Consider the following 25,177-nt stretch of genomic DNA (forward strand, 5'->3'; position numbering starts at 1 on the left):
GAAATACAATTGGATGGCCCTACACTAACTATTTTTAGGATGCTATGAAACAACCTACAGTCTGAAAAATCTAGGACTTGTAACCCCAGAGAACAGCTACATCATTTAAAAGCAGTGTGCAAACCCAGTACACAGAGAAACTACATCATTGAGAGGGTGGAATAACAGCCAAATGGTAAACAGAACAGAGTTCATATTTTTGCAGGCATAATTCTATTCTAAGGGTGACCAGAGTCCCATGAAAGTTACTGAAAGCTTTCTGCGTCCATGAAAACAAAACTGTTATTTTTTTCCATTACTTTAATTATTTCCTGACTTGCCGATTTTGAAAAGGTAAAAGTAGTAATATCATTACACTTTTGAAGGAAAAATAGTATCTTGCTGCTAAATAGAATCTGCTATGCCATTTCCTATATTCTAACTATGGGAATATGCCAAATCCACTCTAGTGTCTAATTTTAAAAAGTTGGTGGACTGGGAAGATAACCAAAATTCTTTTTCTTTCAATGTTGCCTATTGCATGCACCTAGAGTACTTTGACTTATCAACATTTCAGGCTTCAATTTTTCAGCTAAAAAAACCTGAACAATTTCTAAGAGCAAAAATGCATTCACCTCAAGAAATAGGTTTTTTTAAGACTTCCATATCAAATGCTATCTTGCATTTAATGAAAAAAAAAATAGTGCATAAGAAAAAAATCCCCAACACTGCACTTCAAATATTAAATATCAAACATAGTACGTTGTTAAGCAACTCAGAATCTGACAAGAAATTCAACAGCGTCATGCTTTTACATTAGCAGACTGATTTCCATGAACACTGGCCAGGAACAAGCTCAGTCAGCTGCTAGCCCCATGAAACAAATATTAGTAGCAAGTATCTTCTTCCCTTCGCTGCAGATGCCTGAAAAGGTGAAAAATTAATGGAAAGCCATAGGTCTTCTGTCTCCTTTTGTGGTGAGGAAACCACAAAAGGATGTTTACAGCACGGACCACCACAGAGATGACAGCTGTATCTGTATGCAGTAGGGGAAGCATTGCCAGAAGAGAAGTAGATGTCTTTTCAGGGATTTATCCAGGTTCTTAAGCTAGCATGATAATAGCATCCCACTTGCATAATGGTTTTCTCCTAAAGAGGAGAGGTTAATAATATTGTGATTGCATAGGCTGCAATTCTAATTAAAGGGTATCTTGGCTACATTATTTAAATCAATGCAATTCTAATTCAATGTTAGAAGTCAGTTCTGTGCATCCTTAAAATTTCACTGATCATACTGCACTATATCATTGCCCAAAGTCACAATACAGTTTGTATGTAAAGTACATTGAAAAAAAATCACATCTCTTACTTGAATAATTCCTGATATTTCACTAAAACTTTTGCTTACTACCATCAAACCATGAAATAAGTGATTTTTAAATTCATTTTTGGCTATGTACACTAAAGATCACAATTAAGAGACTTTCCCAAGAATAAAATAAGTTAGGACCCAAATTGAGAGTTGAGTGCAGAAATCACTACCTCTCATTAAGCTGCCCTAAACACATTTCCTTGTCAGATCATGTATCTGACCCAGAGCTTAACTTCCACAAGTACAGCAAAATACTACCAATAATTCAACAAACTTGAAAATATTATATGACTACAGAGCACCTCAGTATAGGAAGCAACCATCTGTATTATCCATGGGGGAACTAAAATTTGATTTATCCAGAAACAGAGAATCAGTTTTGTACTGAAGCTTGGACACTGTTTAATAGCATTGCTTACCTTTCATTTTGTACTGATACAATCAACCTTCAGCTCAGAGCTACCCCATTGTTTTGCTTTTGAGTCATTGCTAGTACAACATCCTAGAACAAATAAATGAGCATATTTGTTGGAAGAGCAAAGACTCCAACTTTATGGGTTTGATTATATATTTTACAGACAAAGGTCAGTTACTAGGTACAATTTCTGAGGAAGAAGGGTCTCATTTCCTCATTTTAGGGAACAGCTCTAAAAAATGGGGTTGGTTCCAGCTCAGATTTGGTGCACCTCTGAAATTCGAAGCATTTTCCTTCTCTTGGGTACCTGCAGTGACAGGCTGTCTGCAGTGTGGCAATTATAAGGCGTCTGTCTCTTCAACCAGGAGCACAGATAACCAGAAAAGACAGCTACTGGTAATTTAGAAGGTTTTTACTCAACCCTCCATCTAGTTTCAGAACATGGACCTCAGCACTATTTGTCCTCAGAAGGACTAAACTCAGTCTTTCAAATACTACAAAGGCGTCTCAAGAACCAAGATGTGCATTATTTCCATGGGGGCAAAGCACTGTGCTGATGGGACTATGGAAACAAAAACCCCAATCATACAACAGGCAAGAAACCATTAGCTCCTTGCACTGGGATATGGGAAATGAGGATTCTGGTCCCAATTCCCACACACCACTTTTTTGTGTAATATAAATGCAATACAAACTAACACACACTGCAGAGAACAGGGTCTGGGAGCCCTGTTGTGATTAGCAAGCCCTACCCCTTTCTTCAGCAAGGACACAGAAATTAAACTCTTATGAACAAAGGTGCTGCCACCAGAGTCTTTGCTTGGCCTCATTTCCAAGAGTTTCCAGGGAATATATGGAGAGCCAGGTGCCTATTCATTTCAGCAGGGCTTCTGCCAAAGGACAATATCTCCCCAGCCTAAGAAGAGGCATTTCAGCATCCTTGGGAAGCCTTGGGAGTGTGCTAAGAAAACTCAAGTACTGACAAATATCTCAACAGGCACAAAGAGCTGGTGGCAGAAGCTGGAGGTCAGGCAGGATTTAGGCAGACTGGGTTACACCCTGCTTTCTCTCAGATTAAGCTGCAGTATGGATGTGGATGGCTTCCCCCTTGCTCAGGGGAGAGGAAGAGCCAAGTTCTCCACATTTCATGTGGCGTAAGGAATGTGCTCTTCAGAAGTGACCTTGCAGTATTAACCCCCAGCCACATTTGCCTTACAGGAACTCATTTTTGTGGCCCAGTGCTTCATCTCACCATGGGAATTTGACTTGTGTGTGCATTGCACAGCCTCATCCCCAAATGCTTGTCCTGGAATTACAACAATAAACAAATGTAAACATACATGCATACACATATGCATATTTCTTTCAGATTAGATTTACATTATCAAAACTTAATATTTTAGTATGCTTCCAGTGAGTCAGTAATTCCAACAGTCTTTGACCTCCCCCAGATTTTCAGTGTATAAATAAACTACTTGAGATCCCCAGCTAAAGTGCTGTTACCCTTGAAGCAGATGTTTCTTGAGACTGAATTCATATAGTGAAAATAAATTAAGACATTACATAGAAATTGTAAAAAAACCCCCAAACTTAAGGTCATTAATGACCAAGTAATCTGAAAAAAAAAATCCAAATCGAAAATAAGCCTGTAAGTGAGCTGCAAACTTATGCAGCATCACTTAGCTAAAGGGAGGACGGAGATATGGAGTCAAAGAATTTGTCTTAAAAACGCAGGAATTATTTAATCATGACAGAGCTTTTCATTTTTATTTTTTTTTTACTTCCATTAAAATAATCAACCATAGACTATGTACTCTGTTCAAGCCACTGAGTTGTTTGAATCCAGTACTGAGTTTTTTTAAAATAAAAATTTACGTGCTCACAGTACATCTACTCAAATCATAGAATTTTCCTTGCTTTATTTTTTCCTCCCATGGGAGCATGGATTTGCTTTTCTTACTGCTTTGATCTATTTTTACAACAACTATCACTGTCTTACACTTTCTCACAGTTAGCTCCTAATTTCATCAGAATAAGACAACAGATTATGCAACAGAACATCAGGCTGGCACCTGAAGATCAGCTGTGTCACGTACACAGCTGCTACCTGCACAAAGCAAGGAAGTATTGAAAATTTTTCCATCCTAACTCATATATGGTCCAGGCTGTGCCCAACTGTAACGTCAGTTGTGTTAATATGCACAACATTGAAGACATCTCTCCTTAAGCTTTCATCATCTTTTCTACAGTGTACTTCAATTTTCAGCAACCTCAGTTAAAAGGAAATTATTAACAGCAGAATAATACCTGTCTTCCTTTCCAAATAGACACACCTGAACATACACTAACAGGAAGCCTTTTTAACCTCTTCTTATGAGACAAAAAGAGGTATATAATCTGTATTCTGTTCTACAGGCATCAAAAATGTTAACAATAGAGAACTCTAATTCTACTTAATATCTGCTACCTGGCAAAAAAAAAATACCATAAGTATATATTCTGAAATAACCATTTTAACTGCAGAATTTCCAGCATTCTCACTATAGAGAACATACTGTTAAAATTTTAATTTAAACTGCCTGCAAATACAAATTGTACCAAGATTTATAGCCAGCAGCAACTACTGAGATTATGAAAATAATTTTTATCAGGAATATATGCAAAATATTTTGGCAGCATATTGTCTTTCAATATTTATGTTGAAAATATTAATACCATTTACAGCACCACTTAGAAGGTTTTTTCCCTATGGAAATGCTATCATGTGAGGGAAAAAAAACTAAACAGAAAAAACCATCTAAAATAAAACCATTAAAATACATCATCTTCCAGTGTGTTCTGTGCAGAAAGATGAATATATCAATTAGGTCACAAAAATACTCCACAGAATACTGTAGCAGTTTTTAGCAAACACATCCTCAGGAGTATAGTTCTAAGTATAGCTTGTATAAAAATACTAGACTTGGATATGGACTCAGAAATGTGGCTATTGCCACATATTGACACTATGAAGGGCCGCCAGTGACACTCACAGAAAAAGACAGTTGATTGGTGTCTGCAGAGGATTTCTTATTACAATTACCCTGCTTTTAAAAGATACTTTGGTGCCTAGAAGTCAGCCCAGGTGTGTATTCCAAAACAGTAGCTGCACAGAGCAGTCTATGTCCTCAATTACAAAAGAAATTTTTTCCCCCAAAGAAAAACAATTTAAGAAATCAATATGAATTTTGTCTGCTGAATGTTGTCCCTGTACATTCATATAATCACACAAGTAAAGTACCAGGGCTCAATAGCAGTATAGTTGCTCATTCTGGGGTACAGCCAGGACAGAATAGAAGAAATAGGGTTTTGAGTGACCTGTAGGATATAGTAAACAGAATTTGGTGAGCAAGACCACAATCAGCTGGCAGGGAATACCTCTAAAAATACAGTGTATGGGTACTGAAGCCATGTCCCAGTCATATGAGATGATGAGCATCTCTTGTTGCACCAACTTCTTCAAAGAACTTCCTGAAAGGACTCGAACAGCAACGTCAACCTTTTAGTGCTTGACTGTTCACAGCTCCATCAGTTTCACACCAATCCCACAGACGAGGCTACCAAGCCCAGCACACATTCTAGAGCACCACACTGCAGCAGAGGGTCAGGACCAGGTGCTCTGGAGCACAGAACCAAGAGCACACTGGATGTGAGATGCCAGGGCCCAGGCTACAGGATCAAATGTGCCACTCACAAAGCCCAAGGCAGTAAGGAACAGTTACCATAACTATTTGTGATTTACTAATGACACTGACAGGATTCCCCTTCTATTCTTGGGCACAGTCAACCAGGTTTAATGCTTTCATCTAAGACAATCGGGTTGACTTTAAATAAAAGTAGGAAAACTGACATAGTTTAGTTCTGTTATCATGTAGAAGGAAGGCAGCTGCTGAATGGCATCAGCAGCTTTCTGCTGCAAATAAAATTCCACTGAACATGACACAGGTGTGCTTAAGTGTGAAAACATAATAAGGAAAATTATTTCAAATTTGGCAGAAGCATGAAGCAGCATGGGCTGGCCAAAGCTTATTCTGGTCTAACACAGATGTGGCATGACTTGTTTGTTGGCTGTTCTGTCCTGCCAGAGACAGAAGTGCAACTGGATGCCCACACTGGCACAACACCCTGTTTACATAAGAATGAGCCTGTGCTCATCAAAGTGGTGTGTGATCCCCAGGGATCAACTGGAAACAGATTGCATGGACAAGTGCATCCAACATTTGTTCCCATGGGGAAATGAAAGATCATGCTCTCTCACACATTTCATATCTGCAAGACCACACTTCCCTGACATATGCAATATAAAATAACATATTTGTGGATAATTGTACATCTATGTAAAAAGAGATAACATAAATAACACCATATAGTCTCAAGACAAATTCCATGATAAAGGGAAATGGACAAAAATATTTTTTCTTTTGAAGGTAATTTAGTTCCTTTCTCAGTACTACACAATACTTACAGTGATTGCAAAAACAGGACAGGGAATTATACTGAAATTTTGAGAGGGTGATTGAAGGACAGACTACAGTTGCCAAAAAGTATGGACCCCTGATCCTGGCAAACTACAAAGAGTTTAGGACAGAGCCCTACAGAACTAGGTTACTTCCATAAAGACTTCCATGAACATTTCTGGATAGCCCTATAAAGGTTATAAATGTAAATCCTACCTTTAAAACTAAATATTTTTGTTAACATTTACCAAACTTCTATAAACAGAGAAAGTCCAAGGATTGAGAAAAGATTAAAAGCATGATTTGGGAGCTGTTCCTCTATCTCCTCCTCCTTAAAACCACATGCATGACAGCAACAGGAAACTGAACAAAAAGCTTATTTCTCTCAACTTTTATGAACTTGCTGCATTTTTTTTTTGTTCAAGTCAAGCCTCACAAGAAATAAAAGTACTGTTTTAAATAAAGATGCTGTGAATGGAAGCTGTATAAGGTGTCAAACACCTTATGTTAAAAGCTTGAACTGACCTGGCTGTCCCTGCCCTTGTACTATTGATGCCTTAAGTTTTAGCTTTCATATTTTCCAGATTCTGTACTGCATTAGAATATAACTCTGAACGTCATAGAAAGTGTTACAGGTTCTCTTCACAGTTCAGTCAGACAAAGCAATCATTTTCTAGCCTGAGAACCAAGGACATCATTGCAGCTTCAAGCCCAAAAGGTACAAACAACAGTGAACTGAGGAGAGCAGTCTGTGAGGATGGGACTTCATAACCTGAAGCTGTAATTGGACAATTAACCCCAACATGCAAATGGACCAAAACTTACAAAAGTGTGAAAACTCCTGGCCCATCATCCATCTTGGGTGGAGTCACAGACAGGCTCTTGTACTGCCCAAGGTGCATCCTTTAAAGGCCTTTTAATAAATACCTGCTTTATTCCTTTAACACTGTCTAGCCTCTGCTCCAGGTAGCTTCTCAAGGCATCACTGTTCCAGCTCACATCCCCACTAGGCCTCTTTAGAGATACTGCCTCATTAAAAGCCAAGTTAACAAGGCCATAAATGAGATACCTGTGTTCACAAAAGCCTAGCTGGATCTGAAACAGTGCAGAAAAAACAAACAAATATTTGCAACATAATTTTTCTAATTAGAGGTGTTTTGTTTTGTTGTCCCCCAGAATAAGAAGCCATCTACTGCAAACTCCATTTTGGGTGCATACACTCCAGATATTCACATGCACCCCAAGTTCAGAATTTTCTATGAGCTGGAATTTACCATCTCCCAAAAAATCCTAAGACATTCTGTAAAAGTCAAACTTTCCTCACTAATTGTACAGTAAAACTTAAAAATCTGTTCTTTCAATTTACTAAACAAAGATTTAATTTAGGATGAATATCTAGAAAGACATCATATCCTTAAATGTATACCCTTCCAACAAAGCAAGGTATGATCTTGTAAATGTATCTGTCATGTTTCAGAGGAATTTTAGCAAAATCTCCTTAAAGTTTTTGTACTGTAAATATAAAAAGAGTTCCTGTAAGTCAATTATGTGGACTTGGTTTGGCACACTGGAGTTTCCACAGTAAGCAACCTGCTGTACAAAAGCTAAGTGTTATCTACTACAAGATGCCAAGATACCAACTCCAACATATAGGTTGGAATACACTAAACCTACCAGCTTCTTCTACATGCAACAGATTGATAATTGACCATAGTCACTTTTTTTTTTCCCCATCATCAATATTTACATAACTTCTGATGAGTTTTAGCCAACAAACACAAATTTCGGGCATTCACAACTCTATCACGTCATATCAAATGTGTATTCAATCCCTAAGTCATATCATGATGTTATTGAAGGTATATTCAATGTGCCAAATGTGCCTCCAAAATAAAAAAAAAAACTATTACACAAGAACAGACTGTTAATCAAGAATCCTCTACCATCCCGAGTCTGTACATCCCTGTTCTCTGCTTGGAGTATTTTTCTACTGTTTTATCACTGATAACAGCAACCAGAAAGAATACTGTGGAGAGTACTAATTCATTTAAGCAATAATATAATGTCCTGCACTTTTAGTTGCTTAAAGAAAGGACTATCCTGAGCCAAAATAGGCTCTTGAATTATATATGGGCAGAAACATGAGGACTGCAGTGAATCAATTTGCAGTGCAAATTCTGAAATATCTGAATGAGGAAGGTGTTTTTCCATGTTTGTTTACATTGGAAATATTTTAGATACGCAAGCTTTTAGACAAGATTAAGGATGGAATTTGCAGGGCAGTTTAGAAGACATTGTCTGAATCCTTTGAATCTTAATAGAAGAGTCATAACTTCACAGAATTTTTTGGGTTGGAAGGGACCTTAAAGATCACCTAATGTCAAACCCTGGGCCATGGGCAGAGACAGCCCCATAAATCCCTGTTCAACCTGGCCTTGAACATTTCCAGGTATGGGGCATCTTCAGCTTCTCTGGGTAACTTTTTCCAGTCCTTTACAAGCCTTCCAGCAAAGAATTTCTTCCTAACACTTAATATAAACTTGTCCTTGTTCAGTTTAAAGCTATTCCCCTGGGCCTATCAATAAAGACCCTTGTAAAAAGTGCCTCTCCAGCTCTCTTGCAGCCCCTTTGGTAACTGGAAGGCGCTACGCAATCTTCCCAAAGCCTTTTCCTCTCTAGGCTGAGCAGCCCCAACTCTTTCAGCCTGTTCTCATAGGAGAGGTGTTCCAGCCCTGGGATCATCTTCGTGATGTCCTCTGGACTTGATCTAACAGGTCCATGATTTTCTCATAATGGAGAGAGTTATAACCCTTAGCCAGAGGTACTGAAGAACAGAGCTGTCTCCTGTAAAGCAAAACTGACACAGAAGATCCACATAGCTATTTAACCTCAAGAAACCACTATTTAAAGAACAATTTACAGAACATTAACTTTTCACTGACTTTAGGCTTAATCCATTTTTTTTAAATTTAGAAGATTCCAATAGTCCAAACATCCTGCCACCAACAAGTGGAATATTCCTGTTATGCATGTCTTATATCGAATAGCAAAGAATCAAAATAATCACTTGAAATTCTTTGATTTCACTGCCAAATGAAAGACTACAAAGATTAAACATCACTACAAGCAGAGGATGTCAACAGACAACTTGAAACTCTTTGACACCCAGTATTAGGACATGCATAATGAAAATCAGTATAAATCACTTAACCATTCTCCTACTTTGTCATGCTGCTTATTTGAAAGCCAGTGGGCTTTCTGAAAAAGCAGCCTTTTCATAGTTATTACAATGTGACTCTTGTAAAAACAAGTTGGATTTTTAAACCAATCGTATGGAACTTCTCTTCCTCATATTTGTACTTACTCTCTGAAATGTAAAGTACAAAAGACAGACATTAACTTCAACTGATAGAGAAATACACTGAAAAAACTGAAGAAGGATTTTTAAAAAGGGGCTTTAATGCTAAAAGAAATTAAAGATTTTTTTTTTTTTTTTTACATTTTGAGTTTTCATTTACAAGACATGACCTTAATAACAGCTACATGTGAATAACACATCCCTACAGCTTTAGAATTAGGTATTGAAAAAAAATTAGACATTTAGTCAGTTATTTCTATGGTCAGTACTAGTGAAATAAGTAATATGAGTTACATATGGAATGTATGATAAGTTACAGGGAGCAAATTGTCTTGTATCTGCTGCTGGTGAGTAGTATATCAAGTGTGAAAAAAATCAATAAACAGTATAAACAAAATGTAGTATCTTCAGAATTATTTATCTCCTAAGCAAGAGTCAGTTAAGGAATAATACCAGAAAAACAGATTTCTAGAACTGGACAGTAAATTTCTCATGACAGGGGCTGGAGTACAAAAGGATTTTCTTACATTCTTATTATATTCTGCAGAATCTGTAGAAGAAAATTAAATATTTGAGCTTTATAAAATTGAAGAGCGAATGTAGTGTACTTTTGCAAAGGTAACATGGGAAGTACTATCAGATTTCTAAGAAAATCCTAGCTGACTTTCATTGTGGAAAATTATTTGTATACGTTGTATACAATATCAATGATGACAAGTATTTCAATTATATTGTTGATACAATAAAGAAAAGCAAAGTAAATGTGTGATTCAGTCTATTTCTATATATATTCACCATTTAAACTAAGTTTGTCTTAGCTCTCTATGGTCCTTTCCCCTAGAAATACAATTATTTTTCTCTGTGCCTCTGAAAATACTTCACTTATGCAAAAGCCAAGACACCCAAATCCTACATTAAATATTCCATCCATGTAGGTAAGAAAGCTTATCTATAGTCAAAACATTAGTGGTAGTGCTAGGGTTAAGAATCTGATCTTTCCATCAAATAAATGCAGTGTAGATGTGCTAAGAAAACTAGAATAAATATCTAGCCAACTGGAAATTTTCAAGTTGACAAGGCAACTTTACAGCACCACCAGAAATTTTTGGGAAAAATATCTAGCTAGTACTGAATGTTTAATGATTTTCTTCTTCAGACGTGTATACATCTTAATAGCCGAAATAGTAATGCTCTAAAATGTTTTTCAAATTAAATTGATGTCATAAGCTCCCTTAGTGCAGAAAACCAGAGAAATTAGTCATCAACTGTCCATGAAAAGTAATCTAGGATACAACACTTATAAAGAAGCTGTAGGGCCAAAACAGTATTAGAATTCACCCTGACCTGCTCAGAGTTATCCAATTACATTGCATAGCTCCAAAGATAGCTTCTCATCTCTTAAGGTCCACATATGTACAGTTTATTTGATTTCAAACTTAACTGGAAGGTATAGTGAAATATTACCCTAATCTTTGCAGAGGTGACATGATGTACAATGGCCTAAAGCTGGAAGTGGAGCCCCTTGTGGAATAACAAAACACAACTTTTAACAAATGGCTGCTGCACTAATACCATATATTCTTTCACTACTCTCAAGAAACTTAATACTTTGGAAAAAGAATAGCTGCTTTCTATATTGTAAGTCCACCTTTTCTTTTAGAAAGCCTAGTCCACCTTTTCTTTTAGAAAGCCTTACCTTAGAAAAGGTAAATTAATTTTAACAGTTCACTAATCCTAAATAAAATCACCAGGCACTAACAAGTATCTGTTACCACAAAGGGCAATTTGCATGGTATTAGCTTTCTTGACTATCATATCTGAAAGGTTTGTTTAATTTCAAGTTCCAAGTTTAAAACTTCTCATTAAATTAAGTCAACCCCCCTATTTACCCCTATGGGAATTTCACATGCTTGTCTTCTTAAAAACCACACTCTACACTTTCCATTGTGTTTGAAAAGTAGTAAGTTTTCCAGCGTCCAGGAAGCATTCTTGATGTGAAACCCACATGGGCACAATATTTCCAACTCCCTGTATCCCTTCAACCCAAAATTTCCATTACACTTAAACCAGCTTGTGCATGGGCAAGGAGAAAACAGCCTAACAGATCTCCCAAGCCACAGATATTTAGCCTAACTTGGTATCTCCTGTAATGCTCAGATGATCAGGGTTTAGCTAAAGACTTAAGAACTACATGGTTTCAAAAGAGAAAAGGAAAATTTAGATGTTAGAAGAAATAATGATTTATAAAAACACATTTTTCTACACATTTCTTCTCATTTCTACACATGCTATGTGCCCCAACACCTCTATCTCCAATTGACACAGAACATAGTTATACATACCACAGTTTGGTGGTTAACTTGAATCACTTCATCCCCAGCATGGATTTTCTTGCACCGATCTGCAGGTGACTGAATTTAAAATAAAAGAGATGATCAAGAATACAGGTCTTACTGGTCATCATCTCTCTTTCAGCAGTATGATTGCTAAGCTATGTAAATCAGGTTAGATTGATAGACATTCTACTGTGAAATAAAGAATTAAAGAAATATTTAATAAATCAGTTTGTTCTTGTTGGAGAAAAATGATAAGCACTATTCTACACAATAAAATCACATGTTAAGAAAGGTATGAATATATAGGGTAACCAAGTCCTAAGGATTTCTTCTGAATTTCATCCTGCCAAAAGGATGCTTTAATCTGCCAGACATATCTTAATTCTCAAAACCCAATCCCTGGCTGACCTTTGAACCTATCAAGACTAGCTGACAATTCTTCATAAATAAATTTCCTAAAATTTTCTTTTTATTCTACAACATTTCAGTATGTTGCAGAGAGCTGTAGTAAATTACTGTTCTGCAAAGAGCACACAAGAAGAGAAGATTGGGTTAGGTACAACCTAGGAAGAGCAAGTAAGTTAACGGTAACTGTGGTCTTGGAACACTATCAGGGTGAAAGAAATGCAACCACCATCAGAATCCTACTTTCAAAAAAGCAAAGTAGTAGTACTTGGTTTTGCCTCAAAAAAATTCTCAGTGAGAACAACAACAAAAAAACCAAATAAAAATAAAAACCACAACAAAAACCGCCTCTTTCATTAAAGTGAAAGCCCCACGAACATTCCCTTCTCTCTTTACAGTAGACAATTGTTTTCTGAAGGGAATAGTTCTAAGTTCAAAGGAAAATAAACTCCTTCAGTTTTTCAGAGTCATACTTTAATTTCTCTCACAATACTGGGGCTGCCAGAAGGCACTTAATTGACTCCACAGCAGAAGGTGAGACTGACAGTTTGAAAAAAGAACCCAAAGGAAACATCTTGCTCAGGAGCAGATTTCCAAAAAACCTGCTATAAATTTTATTTTAAAGAATGAAATTAATTTAATTTTCAGGTGACATAAGAGGTCATCTAAAGAAAATGCTCCACACCTGAAATGTGGACTTTTTGTAATAACCTATGTAATACATCCCCATTCAAAACATATGTCCCACAGCTAAGCCATGACTTTCTAGTTCAATTGCACATAATTCATGGCCTACGTTAAGGACAGTGTACAAATGAAAGATATCCAAGAGACATGAGAGGCTGAAAGAAGGGTCACTCATGACTCATTCCTAGCAGACATTGCACAGACCATCCTAAATCAAACTGGGCTGGTAATATAATTTTACTTTATATAAAGAAGAGCAGCCTTGATATTTTGGCACTATTTAAGCAATAAAGGTATTGGCTGAGCGACCTGGGGAAAAATTTTAACACTGGTGATTAAGTCCTAATACTCTGTCTTCTGTCTGCCATTTCACTACTCACACTTACTCATTCATACCTCTAAAATCTTTATAATCCTCCTATGTAATACAGCTCTTTTAGCTCAGATGTAGTTACACTGAAGACTTTTAAAATGCAAATGCAAGTGAATTCTGTGTCATTACCCTTGAACTCTTCAGGACTTTATTATGATACATCCTTTGCTTTACAGTGTCTTCAGCATTTGCAGCTTAAATCTTGAATAAACAGGTCAAGTTTGCCAAGACATGAAAACATGGTCTGAGAATCTTCAAACTGGAAAAGCCTATGTTAAAAAATGCCTCATTGCAATTATGCCTCAAACACAAGGTGAGGTAAAAAAAAAACAACTTAGAAAGATAGGTCAAGACTGTGGTCTTCTGAAGGGGTTGCAACTCCTGTTCCTTATTGCTTTTTCCACTCCAGTAAAAAACAGACATTGTTTGTAAAACAGTATCTTTTATCATGGCTATTTAAGGAAAACAGAGGAGAATCAATAAGGTCTTTCTTTTTTAGATGTATATGCTGATCATTAAGCACAGAATCCACTCATGAAGTCCTACTAGGAGGAATAAAGTGCGCCACATCACAACTGTATCCTCAATAGCTGGGAATTCAGATCAACAGGGAGCTGAAGAGATGGAAGCACCTGTCACTAAGGCTCACATATCAATAACTAAAAGCTATCCAGAATCTGCTTGGATTTATGCTTTAGAATAGATTTAGTTTTTCCCTTTAGGCTAAATGTCTTTTTCCTATTCTCCTGATATGCCCACACTGTCTGAAAGTCCAGTTTAGAGGTTCTGGAGCACAACTGCTGCATGCCTACAGTTGAGATTTTGGTAGTATTTCTTCTGAAAATCTCTCATCCCTGTGATCTAAGGGCACCATGCAAAGCAAACCAGACCAGTGTCAGTAAGTGCTGACACTGGGAGCTCCCCCTTCAAAGCCACATTCCTACTGGAGAGGCATTGCATGCTATTACTTCAGAAAAATGCTCTTTTTTATTGGAAAACCCAAGGACAAAATCGTCTTATTTGAAGGACACATTCAGTTTGTGAATTGAAAGAATCTCTCCAACACGGTCTAGATGGGTTACCCAACAAGGAACCTAAAATCTTTTGTTCGACCAAAACATCCTTTAGATGGTTACTTCCAAATAAAAGAAGACACGAGCTGGAAAGCTGAGCTTGCTCTAATGCCACAAGGTCACCAGAGAGAAGCCCTTACAGGGCAGTGACCTGTAAGGAACACTGTTCTCTCTCAGTCCAAGCTTCAGAGCTCAGCTGCTTTGATCTGCAGAGCTAATGTGCTGGAGGAGATGACTCCTAAAGCCAAACAGCAAGATTCAAACTCTAATGGGATTTGCAGCTGGACATCCAGCACCTCAAAGGCCAGACAGAACAAGCAGAAGTGTCATTACAAAACTACTCTCTTACATTAATGTGGAGAGAACTACCATGATATTGTGTTTAATAGTCTCCACGATCATTCAGACAATTCTGTCACTGTCTCACTTGGAAGAGAAGATGTGGAAATTAAAAGGACACAAATTTTTGTTGAAATGCAAGAGAATTTGGATTCAAACTGTACTGAAAAGAGTAAATGTGTTAAGGCCAGAAGGTCAGATCACATGTGCACCATTGTGATTTTATTCTGGACATGCTGCTTAGATCTTTCTCTTCCCATCTACCGAAATCGAAACTCCGTGTGGTGTGTTTGTGTGTGTGTGTGTGTGTGTGTGTGTGTTAAAGAAAGCAGCTAGAAACTGTGTTCTTAAAAGCTGGAGACATCCTTCTTTCTCTAAAGTACTACTCATTTTCACAATTGCATTAACACACAGCAGCTTTTTCCCTTGATAACAGAGTGCAGTTTCTTGGTCTGCCATGAGCACCTCCACGGTGTCACAGTGAGTGAAAGAGTCAGTAACAACAGCAGAAGAGTCATCATGACTGAAGCTTCCTGACATAGCTTTAAATTATATTCATGAATCACAAAAGATAAGGGTTTTGAGGGAATGCATTAGGATTTTATTTTTATCTTTGCCCCTGGGAAATTAAATCCATTAGCAAGTTATGGAAAGAAATTGTTCCTTCTTTAATTTGAGAGATTCAACTGTAAAAATTGTTCTTTATTTCATATATTTTCTAGATTAAGTTCAACTGTAGCTCTGTTTGGTTTGTTTAGTTTTGCTGATTTCACTAATTATGTCTGTAGCTGTAGGCCTGACTCTCAAGAATTTTTATTTTCCTTGAAATTCCTTACTTTTTTTTAAATTCCAAGACGGATTGCATTCACACAAATTCTACAAGAGGTATTATCTATTGGTTATGACCCATGGATATTTTGCCCACAGCAGAAAACAGAAAGGAAAAAGGCTATCAGATTGCAGCTCCTATGAAAGGATGAAAATAATATTCCTATTTTATTGAGATGTTAACAGAACCTCACTGCAGATCAGATGCAGCAGCTGTAAATGTCATGTAGGTAGTTTGCACATCCCACAGGATGACACAGTAGCATGCTAAAACAAACATTTCTGACAGCTTCATTTTAAGAAAATGCCATCAAAATCTTTCAAAGGAATTGACTAAACCACTACGGAACAGTTCAGTGATTGTTCCACATTAATTGAAGACCAGGGATAGAAGACTTTTCCCCCAAAATTATAATTTTTCTCAACTCCTAACAGACAGACAGCTCCCTAAATATAGTGTACAAGGGAAGCAGGTTGTATTTCAAAGGCTTTTGAAAAGTAGCCTGTTATGTTTTACTTGCTCTTTAATGCCTTCAGCGAGAATTAGTACACTGGTAATAAGTGTTCCTTTCCATAGGCATTACTCAGAAGTTCATGCAGAAATACATGGTTATTTGTCAATGTGAAGGGATGTCCATTTCCATGCACTCATTTCTTAAAAAATGAAGCTTGATAGATGGAAAATATAAAAGCTGTTTGTCTAATACTGCAGCAAACTTCAGCATAACAGCCTAAATATAATATAGACATTTATCTTTTATTCACACAGCAAAGTAACTCCAAGACAGCTGCTTCCTGTCTGGATCAACTAGAGCATTTTAAGTGTCTTGCAAGAAGACATCAAGACTGGTTCTCTTGGTCCTTAACTGGGAACAACTCTTTCAATTCTGAGGTAAACAAGCACAAGCATCTCTGCTGTCCAACATGCCATTGGTCCTTAACAGCCAACCAGCACAAGTTTGCAAGCAAAATGTAGTTTATAGCAAAGGGAAAGCATTAACCACAGGTAAGGTCAGAAAGGCTTCCAGGTCTGAACATACAGTATTAACAATACTTACATTTTCTGTTGTTCCAGTAATTACATGAAGACCATCATATGTTGACTTAATGTACATACCCTAAGAAAAAGACATTATGGGAAAGAATTTTTAAAGTGTTTCACAAACCATCACCATTCCAAACAAAACTTGCATATCTCTTAAAGAATCACTCTTTTCTTTTTGTTTTCTTTAAGACATGTGGACTTTAATGCATGCCATGAGGAATTTGTCTCTGCATAAGAAAGAGCTTTTTTATACACTTCAAGAGCAGCCCAAATCATTTTGGCCCTAATTAGCAATAGAAAACTAAAATGTTTATCACAGTTATGTCCATAAATACTCCCCAATATTTTTAAATACACTTCTTCAACTGCAAATAGAACAATGGCTTCCCAAAAAGCCCCAGAATTACAAATTCCCTTAGTATGATCAATATGTCTATTTTGCTTTGAAAACTACATTGAGTTTTAAAAGATCTGGAGTTTTCAGTAGGCAACGCTGCAAACACAACTTTGAAACCAGCGCTTGGAATTGTGCCTGCAAAGTGGCTGTAAGACCTTCTCAATAGCTTCACTCATCCCAATGAGCACTTCAGCTATAAAACTCAATGATGGAAAATTCAACATCAACTTTGTTAGCTACCCCATTTCTTTCAAAAAAATTTGAAAAAGGAGGGATAGCTTGTGAACAGACAGAAGTTCCTGCACGGGTAGTCCAAGACAGTGTCTCAAATATGCCTTTCCACCAAGCCTCAATTCAAACATTTTAACAACATCTACTATGACACTGAGAGAAGGAAAAAGGAGAGATAATTGGTATATACTGAGCATTTAATAATTTCTGAGGAATCTCCTTTCCCTCAATCACTTTAGAGAAAGCATGTAAACATTGAGTGCCTGAGTAAACATCCTCTACATAACCTACTTTTTCTCTTTTTAATTAGAGTGCCACAGGTAAGTCTGTCCATAGCTGAGGAGCCCAGTGCACTTATTGGTGAGCAGGGATGGTAAAGAGGCAAGGAAGACAAATCGAGTTGGACTAACCTACACTGGGACCAGAACTGGCAGACATTTTGGCAGCAGGCATGAGGAAGTGCACCTAAATTAACAAAGTGGATACTGCCCCCAGTAAAACAAGCCAGGAACTTCCTGAATTTCTTTAGATGGGGGCTCAAAAGTGAACTGCTATTTTGTTCTGCACAATTACATAGTGTTAATTGCATCAAACCCAGTGATCATGTTCAGTTGCCACAGCCAGAAGGTTAAAAGATCTAGAACCTACTAATTATTACATGGTCAGAAACCCCCTGACATCATCCTTCAACTTCCAGCACTTCTATGAACCTTCAGCAGTTTGCCCATTGATTGGCTCCATCACACAGCTTTTGCTTAACTCAAATATAGAATGGTTTTTCATACATTTATCCTCACAACACCCCTGTGAGGTAGGGAAACACTAATAATATACACACATCTTAACACTCATATACAGATGTCTTACAGGAAGAGTAATGAGCCACACAAGAGGCTGAAATATGTAGGTATCTGTTCCTTGGTACACACACCTACCCTCAAACCACCACTAACGGGGACCTCAATCCCTCTCAGGATCCACATCTAAGTCATTGGGCCACACACCCTGCAACATGGCAAGAGCTAAAATCACAGTGACCGTGGCGACAGGAACTTTGAGTCAGGTCCCCAAACAGAGCAATTTCTGAAGAAAGCCACATCTTTATTTTTATGCACAGTGTGTTACTGCTTTCAACCTTAAACATCAGGGTGAAAGCCGAGGGAAAATTCTCACACTTTGTGGTTACCCGGTGTCGTTTTGTGCAGAGCATTATTCCAAAGGATAGTAAATTCATCCAAGTGTCCTACCATTCCAGAGGACAATCCACATCCAATCTAGTCTTTTCAATAAATTTAAAAGACTTTGACAATGCAAAAGAGGAGAAAGAACTTTGGCAGAATGTTCTTTGAAGGATAGGATCAAGATTTTGCACACATTAAAAAAAAGAGGGAAGAAGGAAGTTGAAAAATATCCACCCTAGACTGTATTTATTCCACATATGCAAAATTAATAAATGTTATATTTGTACCATGTCACATTAATTTTACAAGAGCCAACATAATTTTTGATATAAAGCAGCTTTTAAATGAGGAGAGGTAACATTTTGCAACACAAAAATAAGCCCCTTTGACCTATGTTTCTTCACTCCTTGTTTTAAGTGAACAATATATGGGAAATGGTACAGAGAGGAGAAGAGAAGAGAACATTTCTGGCTTACAATTGTTTGATCTGGAATGGAAATAAGAATTCCACAGACATTTACAAGTTTTCCTCTCTCTGCCTCCTTGTGGCTGCACAATATCAATAGTACTTTTAGCAATCAAGAATACAGGGGAGATCAGTGTGTGCTCTCTCCATTTGCACTGAAAGAAATTGGTAGATACAGTCTTAGGTATTCAAAGATAAGTCCCTAAGAATTTACAGGAATCAGTTACACCAGATAAAAGGAAAGATAATTCAGCTTATATGACTAAAATAACCATAAGATAACCAATCTAGTAATCAGGAATAAATGTATGCCTAGATTTAAAAATTACTAACTCATGCTTAATTATATGAGAGATTGCCCTGATCAGTTATGGGTAGAGCTCTAATTTCAAACCAATCATTACAATTTATCTTGGTGATTAAGGGTTAGAAAAGAGACCTTTTGTGCTTTTTTTTTTCTTTTCCTCCCCCTTTCTTTTTGTTTATATTTTTTCAAGAATGAAAACAGAATATGATATATTTATAACATATTTTACATATATAAATATATAACATATTTCTCAATATTTTATGCAATGCTGGATGGAAAAGGAAAGAAGATGCTAATTTCATTTTATCACACATGTAACTGAGTTTTTTACTTTCACTCCACTTTCATGGAGCCCTCCAAAGTCACATATGTCTCTTTAACCCCAAACAACTCTCAGAACGTTCATAACTCTTTCACAGCTCTTCCAGTATTTCAAATTAAAAAATTCAGGACAAATATCAGGAATAGTAGTGCACTATCCTGGAAAGGAAGTAGGCAGTACACTTTAATCAGCTGCCACACCCTGCTGCATCAATGACTTGTATTTTATGAGCAATTTTTTACATGACAAGCTTCTTTTGTTTTTGCTTCAGCAGGCAAAAAAGAACCCCAAATAATCACTCTTATATTCTGATGAATTTACCTTTGCATTTCTGAACCCTGGAGATCACATCACAGTCACTTACCTGACTGGGATTAAAATGATTATATGAACAGAAAACAACTGAAAGGCAAGATTAACCTTTGCTACAGATCTCTGATATTCTGTTCTATATTAAAAATAAAAATAAAAATAAAGTAGGAATGACTGATGTAGAAAAACTACCCAAGAAAAACTTGGTTTTCTGCTTTTTATCTAAATATACTCACTGTTTTCAGTCAAGCAGCAACATTTTTAAGTCTGTTTCATGGTAAAACATACAACCTAAGCTAGTCAGTTTGGTCTCTTTGAATACCAATAATGTAAATACATACAAAATTAAATTCTGCTTACTGATACAGATGAAACAACTTGCAAGTCCATAAAGAAGAAAATAGGAAAAAGAAAGGATTACATATGAGAGCATGTTGGTGATTGCAAAGTTGACCACATTGATCCATTTTAAGGCTTTTTAAATAAGCTCCTATCATGAACTCTTCACCCTTACTGCACAGCCACTGCAGGTTATATATCTTCCCCCTGCAGCACTCACTGGAGAACATGAATGCCGCCAGTCACAAGAGACAAGGATAGAGGGAAAACAAAAAAGGAAAAAACAACCAAACAGCAAAACCAATACCAAACCCCATCCATAACACTGCTTTACCCAGTACACAGAAGTTTTCTACATCACACCCTAACAGCATTTTCAGCTTGACAGGTTTAGTTCCTTGAAAGGTTATTTAGTCAGAGATGTAGCTAGTTTTAGTATCTATGAGACATGGTAACACACGTACTTGATTCTTCTTCATTCAGGTATTAGCTTGAAAATTTACATTTACCTCTGACAAATACTTACGTTTCCACACGAAAAGACCAAATACAGGGAAGGAACTATTTGTGCTGATTAAAATATCCTGATCATTCCAATCTTCTTGAAGTTGTAAAAGCTTCAAGCACTTTCTCAACTCCATCATATATTTACCATGAGTTTAGGGAAACAGCATTGTTTTCCAACCCTTTAACTTCCTTCTCATGTCCTTTGCTTTTTCTCTCCCAGATTTACTTTAGCTTCTTAGCTATTGTATTTGAGATGGTAGATTTTCTGTTTAGGATAGGTGACAAAAAATCTTCCCAGTTAGCAGCCATCCTTTTCTTTTTTCTTCTGCCTGAAGTCCTTCCATTTTTAGACATTTTATTTAGTGATTGGTAAAGCCAGCACAGAACTGTCATGTAGCTAAAAAATCTATAGGAAAGTTGACAATAAACCGTTTTTCCACCTCCATCATTGCACAAATCCTGGAAGAAGGTCCAGAAATGATTGAGCTTCACATTTATCCCAGCATTTCTGACGTGCAGAGAACATTTACAACTCCAAGCTCCACCACCAGTTCTCAAACTGACACCCTCAGCACTCAGAGGGGCAGGTATTAGTTTACAAAGCAAAGAGAAGCCCAAGAACCCAAAGCACATAAATCACCAAGAAGCACATGACACAGGTGATCTGTTGGCCAGGCTGGCGCGGCTCCGAAGGGAAGGGGACGATTTTCACTCTCCTGGCGCGAATCCGCATCCTTGGCGCCTGCTCTGGAGAGCTCACAATCTACAGGAGAGGCACAATGCCCTGGCAACACAATAGTGGCACGCAGGCAAGGATGAGGGGAAAAAAACATGACTGTGTCAAAATGGCATTGTATCCTTCTAAAGCTTTCATACTGCATGGTTGCTATTTTCCTTTTTTAAAAAAATACATATAATTCTTTTTCTATAACAATGACATCAAGACCCTGCTAAATTGGTTCACAAATACACAAAAAGAAAAAACCCTGCTTTGAAGAGCTTCCAGTTTAAACAGACAAGACAGACAGAGGGTGTAAAACAGAGGCACAGAGAGGGAAAGAGATTCTCTCATCAGCTACCCAGCAGGAACAGACCCATGAAACACACTCTTAGTTACAAAAATACCATTCAACATTTCTCAGTCCCTGGGAGTTCATACCAACCTACACAAAGACTTAAATGAAGGGGGAAAAAAGAAAAAAAAAAAACAGTCACGAGACAAAGGAAAAAAAATCAAGTTCAGATAAAAAAAGACAGCACTTATAAAAAGGTGACCAAGAGAAAGAGGAAGATTTTCTCATTACATAAGAAGAAAGGGTTTCAAAAGGTTGACTGCAGTGGTGGAAGAGTTAAAATTACAGGGGAAAGGGAGGGAAAGAGAGGGAGCAGAGAATCCATGAGAAGCTGAAATCCTGAAGGACAAGTTTAAAATGGATTCAGAGATAAAAAAGAAAGCCAGAAGAGGAAGAGAAAACAAACTGCAGACTAAAACAAAGGATGGGGCCATATTTACTCATCCAAGCTTTTGGGGTATTGCTCATATTTTAATTGCAATTTTCCAAAAGAATGGAAAATTAATTTAGTGTACAATTGCTCAAAATAACTTGGCATACCAACTTTGCCAAGAAAAACAAATCAACCCAAAACCTAGCAAGAACCAACAACCCGCAATCCAAAATATTCTCCAAAACTACAACAACCAGACAACTTCAAAAACCTGCTGCAAAGAGTATGGCAGCTTTCCTTCAAGACTATTCAAAAATACGGAACAAGAATAAGCTTGGGCAGAAGTTGCAAAAGCTATTTCTCTAGACAAAAAAAAATTTAAGTGCATTCTGAACACCTTCTTTTCTACCTCCAAAAATTATGGGAGCAGATTAATGCTGTAAAGTTATACATCTGGAATTGTTACCAGTGCTGGTTTTTTCCATGCAGCAGGTGTTGGATACTTGAGTAAACAAGAGATCAATGGTCAGCTCTTGAACAACAAGCACAGGATGGCTGCAATAAGAGCTTTCACAAGCACCTGATTAAGAATGCAGAATTCTTGCAGTAAAATTCAATGAGTTACTTATCAGCAGTGCTATGAAGCCCTGGAATAACTTATAAAATAGCTTTGTATCCCCGAGATACTATGAAACATTTTCCAGAATCTGACAGGTTTTGTGCATAAGCCCACGCAAACTTCTTGGTTGAGTTGATCTCAGTAATTTAAGTCCCTTCTGACTTCAAGATCCTAGAACAATCTGAACCATTTTTCAGAAGCTGGTATAAATGGCAAGAACTTCTTACTCATTTCTCCCCGTTCACTAAACTCTGCATACTTCAGTCAGCTTTACAAAATCACTTCCTGTTGGCCCAGCTGCATGAGAAACCAAACTAGCAAAAGGAATCAAACTATTTACAAACTTTAAAATAGAAAAGGCTAAAATGTCCTATTTATTTTCATATATACAACTTATTTTAAAACCATCACTTTCTCATCCTGGATGATGGGTTTGATTAACTGCGTACTTCTTACCAGCCCTTCACTTGGCTTGATGTTTGTCAGCTGGATCACCTCAAGATGGGCAGACTGGGACACCAGTGGATCAGAAGAGAGCGAGATAATGTGATCACAGACTCCAGAGAGAGTTTTACACTAGGAAAGAAAAAAGAAAAAGAAATGTCACAATAAGCACACCGCTGCTAACTATGCAAATGTCAATAGACAGTGGAAGTCACCATGTTTCTCAAGTGCATACAAGGCAGAGGGGGAAAGGCCTCAGGCAGCAATACAATATGAAATACATAATCTGTGATGACCCTGAACTAACAGCACCAGACCAGGGAAGAACAGGAGGCCAATGCTTTTGTATCTGAGCAGAGACAAAGAGGGGCTCCCATGCACTCTCAGGGATAGATGCCCTGCTCAGGCACACAGAATGTGTGGTGAGCCCCAGCCCCCCCCCACCCACATCTTTTGCAAAGACAGTAAGTGTCTCAAAGCCCACTGATTTCCACTGAATGTGCAGCTGTTCAGCACAGATGAAAATCAGTCTCTTGATGATGACAGGTAACTCCCATTAACTCTGAAGTTCTATACTAATAAAACATGCTAATTGTCTTTGGACTGCGTTTCCCATGTTCCACAGCTGCCAAACATGATTTACTGTTGCAGACACGAAGATTACAATAAAACACCTCTTCACAATGGAATAACTCTTAAACCAGTTATTGTTGGCAGCCTCTGCAGCAAGACAGAAAAAATTCTAAAAAGGCTGAGACTGTGAAATTTGTACTGTTTAATCTCCTGATCTCTTACTTCCTGAACAACCTCTTCTAAGAAGCAGGAAAGCTGTGAGGCTTTCATATCATTCTTTATAAGAAAGCAATTTTTGAGAGTTTCAATGTTTTCCAGGAAGTCCCCTTTCAGCAACTTTAAACGATTTCTCTATTCAAATTTCCAATCCATCTTTTTTTAGCAAATTCAGGGATTAGGAGATTCTTCTGGTCCCAAAACCATGGGCATCTCCAAAAGCAATTAAGAACCAGCTTAACTTCTCAGAAATTCCAAAGATGAAAGCTAAACCAGTCTTCTCAAATGACTGAAACACAACTGCACACAACAGTTGCTCCAATCAATCTTCCAAGATTCCAAAGTACAGTTCTTACAATAAAAACATCTGCAACAATGCTATGGAAATGTGATGCAAAACTGGATATAACCTCCTGCCAAATCACCACTGTAATTCCAAATTGCAAACTACAAATATCTTATGTAAAAAGTAAAATTTTTAAAAAGTGATTAAAAACAAATGAACAAACAAAACCATCAAAAAAACTAAACCCCAAAACCCAACCAAACAAAAAAAAAGGAAAAAAAAAGAAAAAAAACCAAAGAAAAAAAACCCAAACCAAACCCCACCAAAAAAAAAAAAAAAAAAAAAAAAAAAATCAAACAAAAAAATACCAAAAAAACCCCAACTAATCCTGTTACAGACCAGTACACTCTTCTCCTCTTTAAAGTATTTTAAAACAGTTGAAAGTTTAGGTTTATGTAAAAATTGCTTATTTTATTGAGCAATAATGTTTCAGGGTGAATACGCAAATCAGAATCAGATGGAAAATGTAACAAAATTTATAATACCAACATGACCTTCTTCCAGAAAAAATACTACCTTCAAGTATAGTCACATATACCACCCTTCTACTTTTTAATGATGCATAATCATTACTGAAGAGAGGACATCAAGAAATATATAAAATGAGGTTAAGAATGGTTTGTGCTTTACCTGAAGTACAAAAAAGTGAAAAAGAGAACTTTATTGAAATTTGGGCTTCTTTAATGGCTTTTGGATACATGAAAATTGCTTTGAGCAGACATTTTTAAAAGGTAAAATTATATTAAATTACATAAAAATGAA

The 25,177-nt window shown here is 37.1% G+C and overlaps 1 protein-coding gene across 3 annotated transcripts in view; it reads right to left on the reverse strand.

The window, feature by feature from the left end:
- The window catches only part of CNKSR2 (connector enhancer of kinase suppressor of Ras 2), a 204,684-nt gene that overhangs the window by 97,642 nt on the left and 81,865 nt on the right, over positions 1-25,177 (reverse strand). For 2 of the 3 annotated variants that reach the window (XM_084201130.1, XM_084201128.1), the window contains exons 6-8: positions 23,293-23,412; positions 16,720-16,779; positions 11,963-12,031 (exon numbers count right to left, since the gene is read on the reverse strand). In XM_084201130.1, the coding sequence (XP_084057256.1) occupies positions 11,963-12,031; positions 16,720-16,779; positions 23,293-23,412 (249 nt within the window). The remainder of the gene's footprint in view (positions 1-11,962; positions 12,032-16,719; positions 16,780-23,292; positions 23,413-25,177) is intronic. The other variant, XM_084201129.1, reaches the window with a different exon arrangement.

Source organism: Fringilla coelebs (assembly GCF_963513975.1).
Source record: "Fringilla coelebs genome assembly, chromosome: 2".
Lineage (NCBI taxonomy): Eukaryota > Metazoa > Chordata > Aves > Passeriformes > Fringillidae > Fringilla > Fringilla coelebs.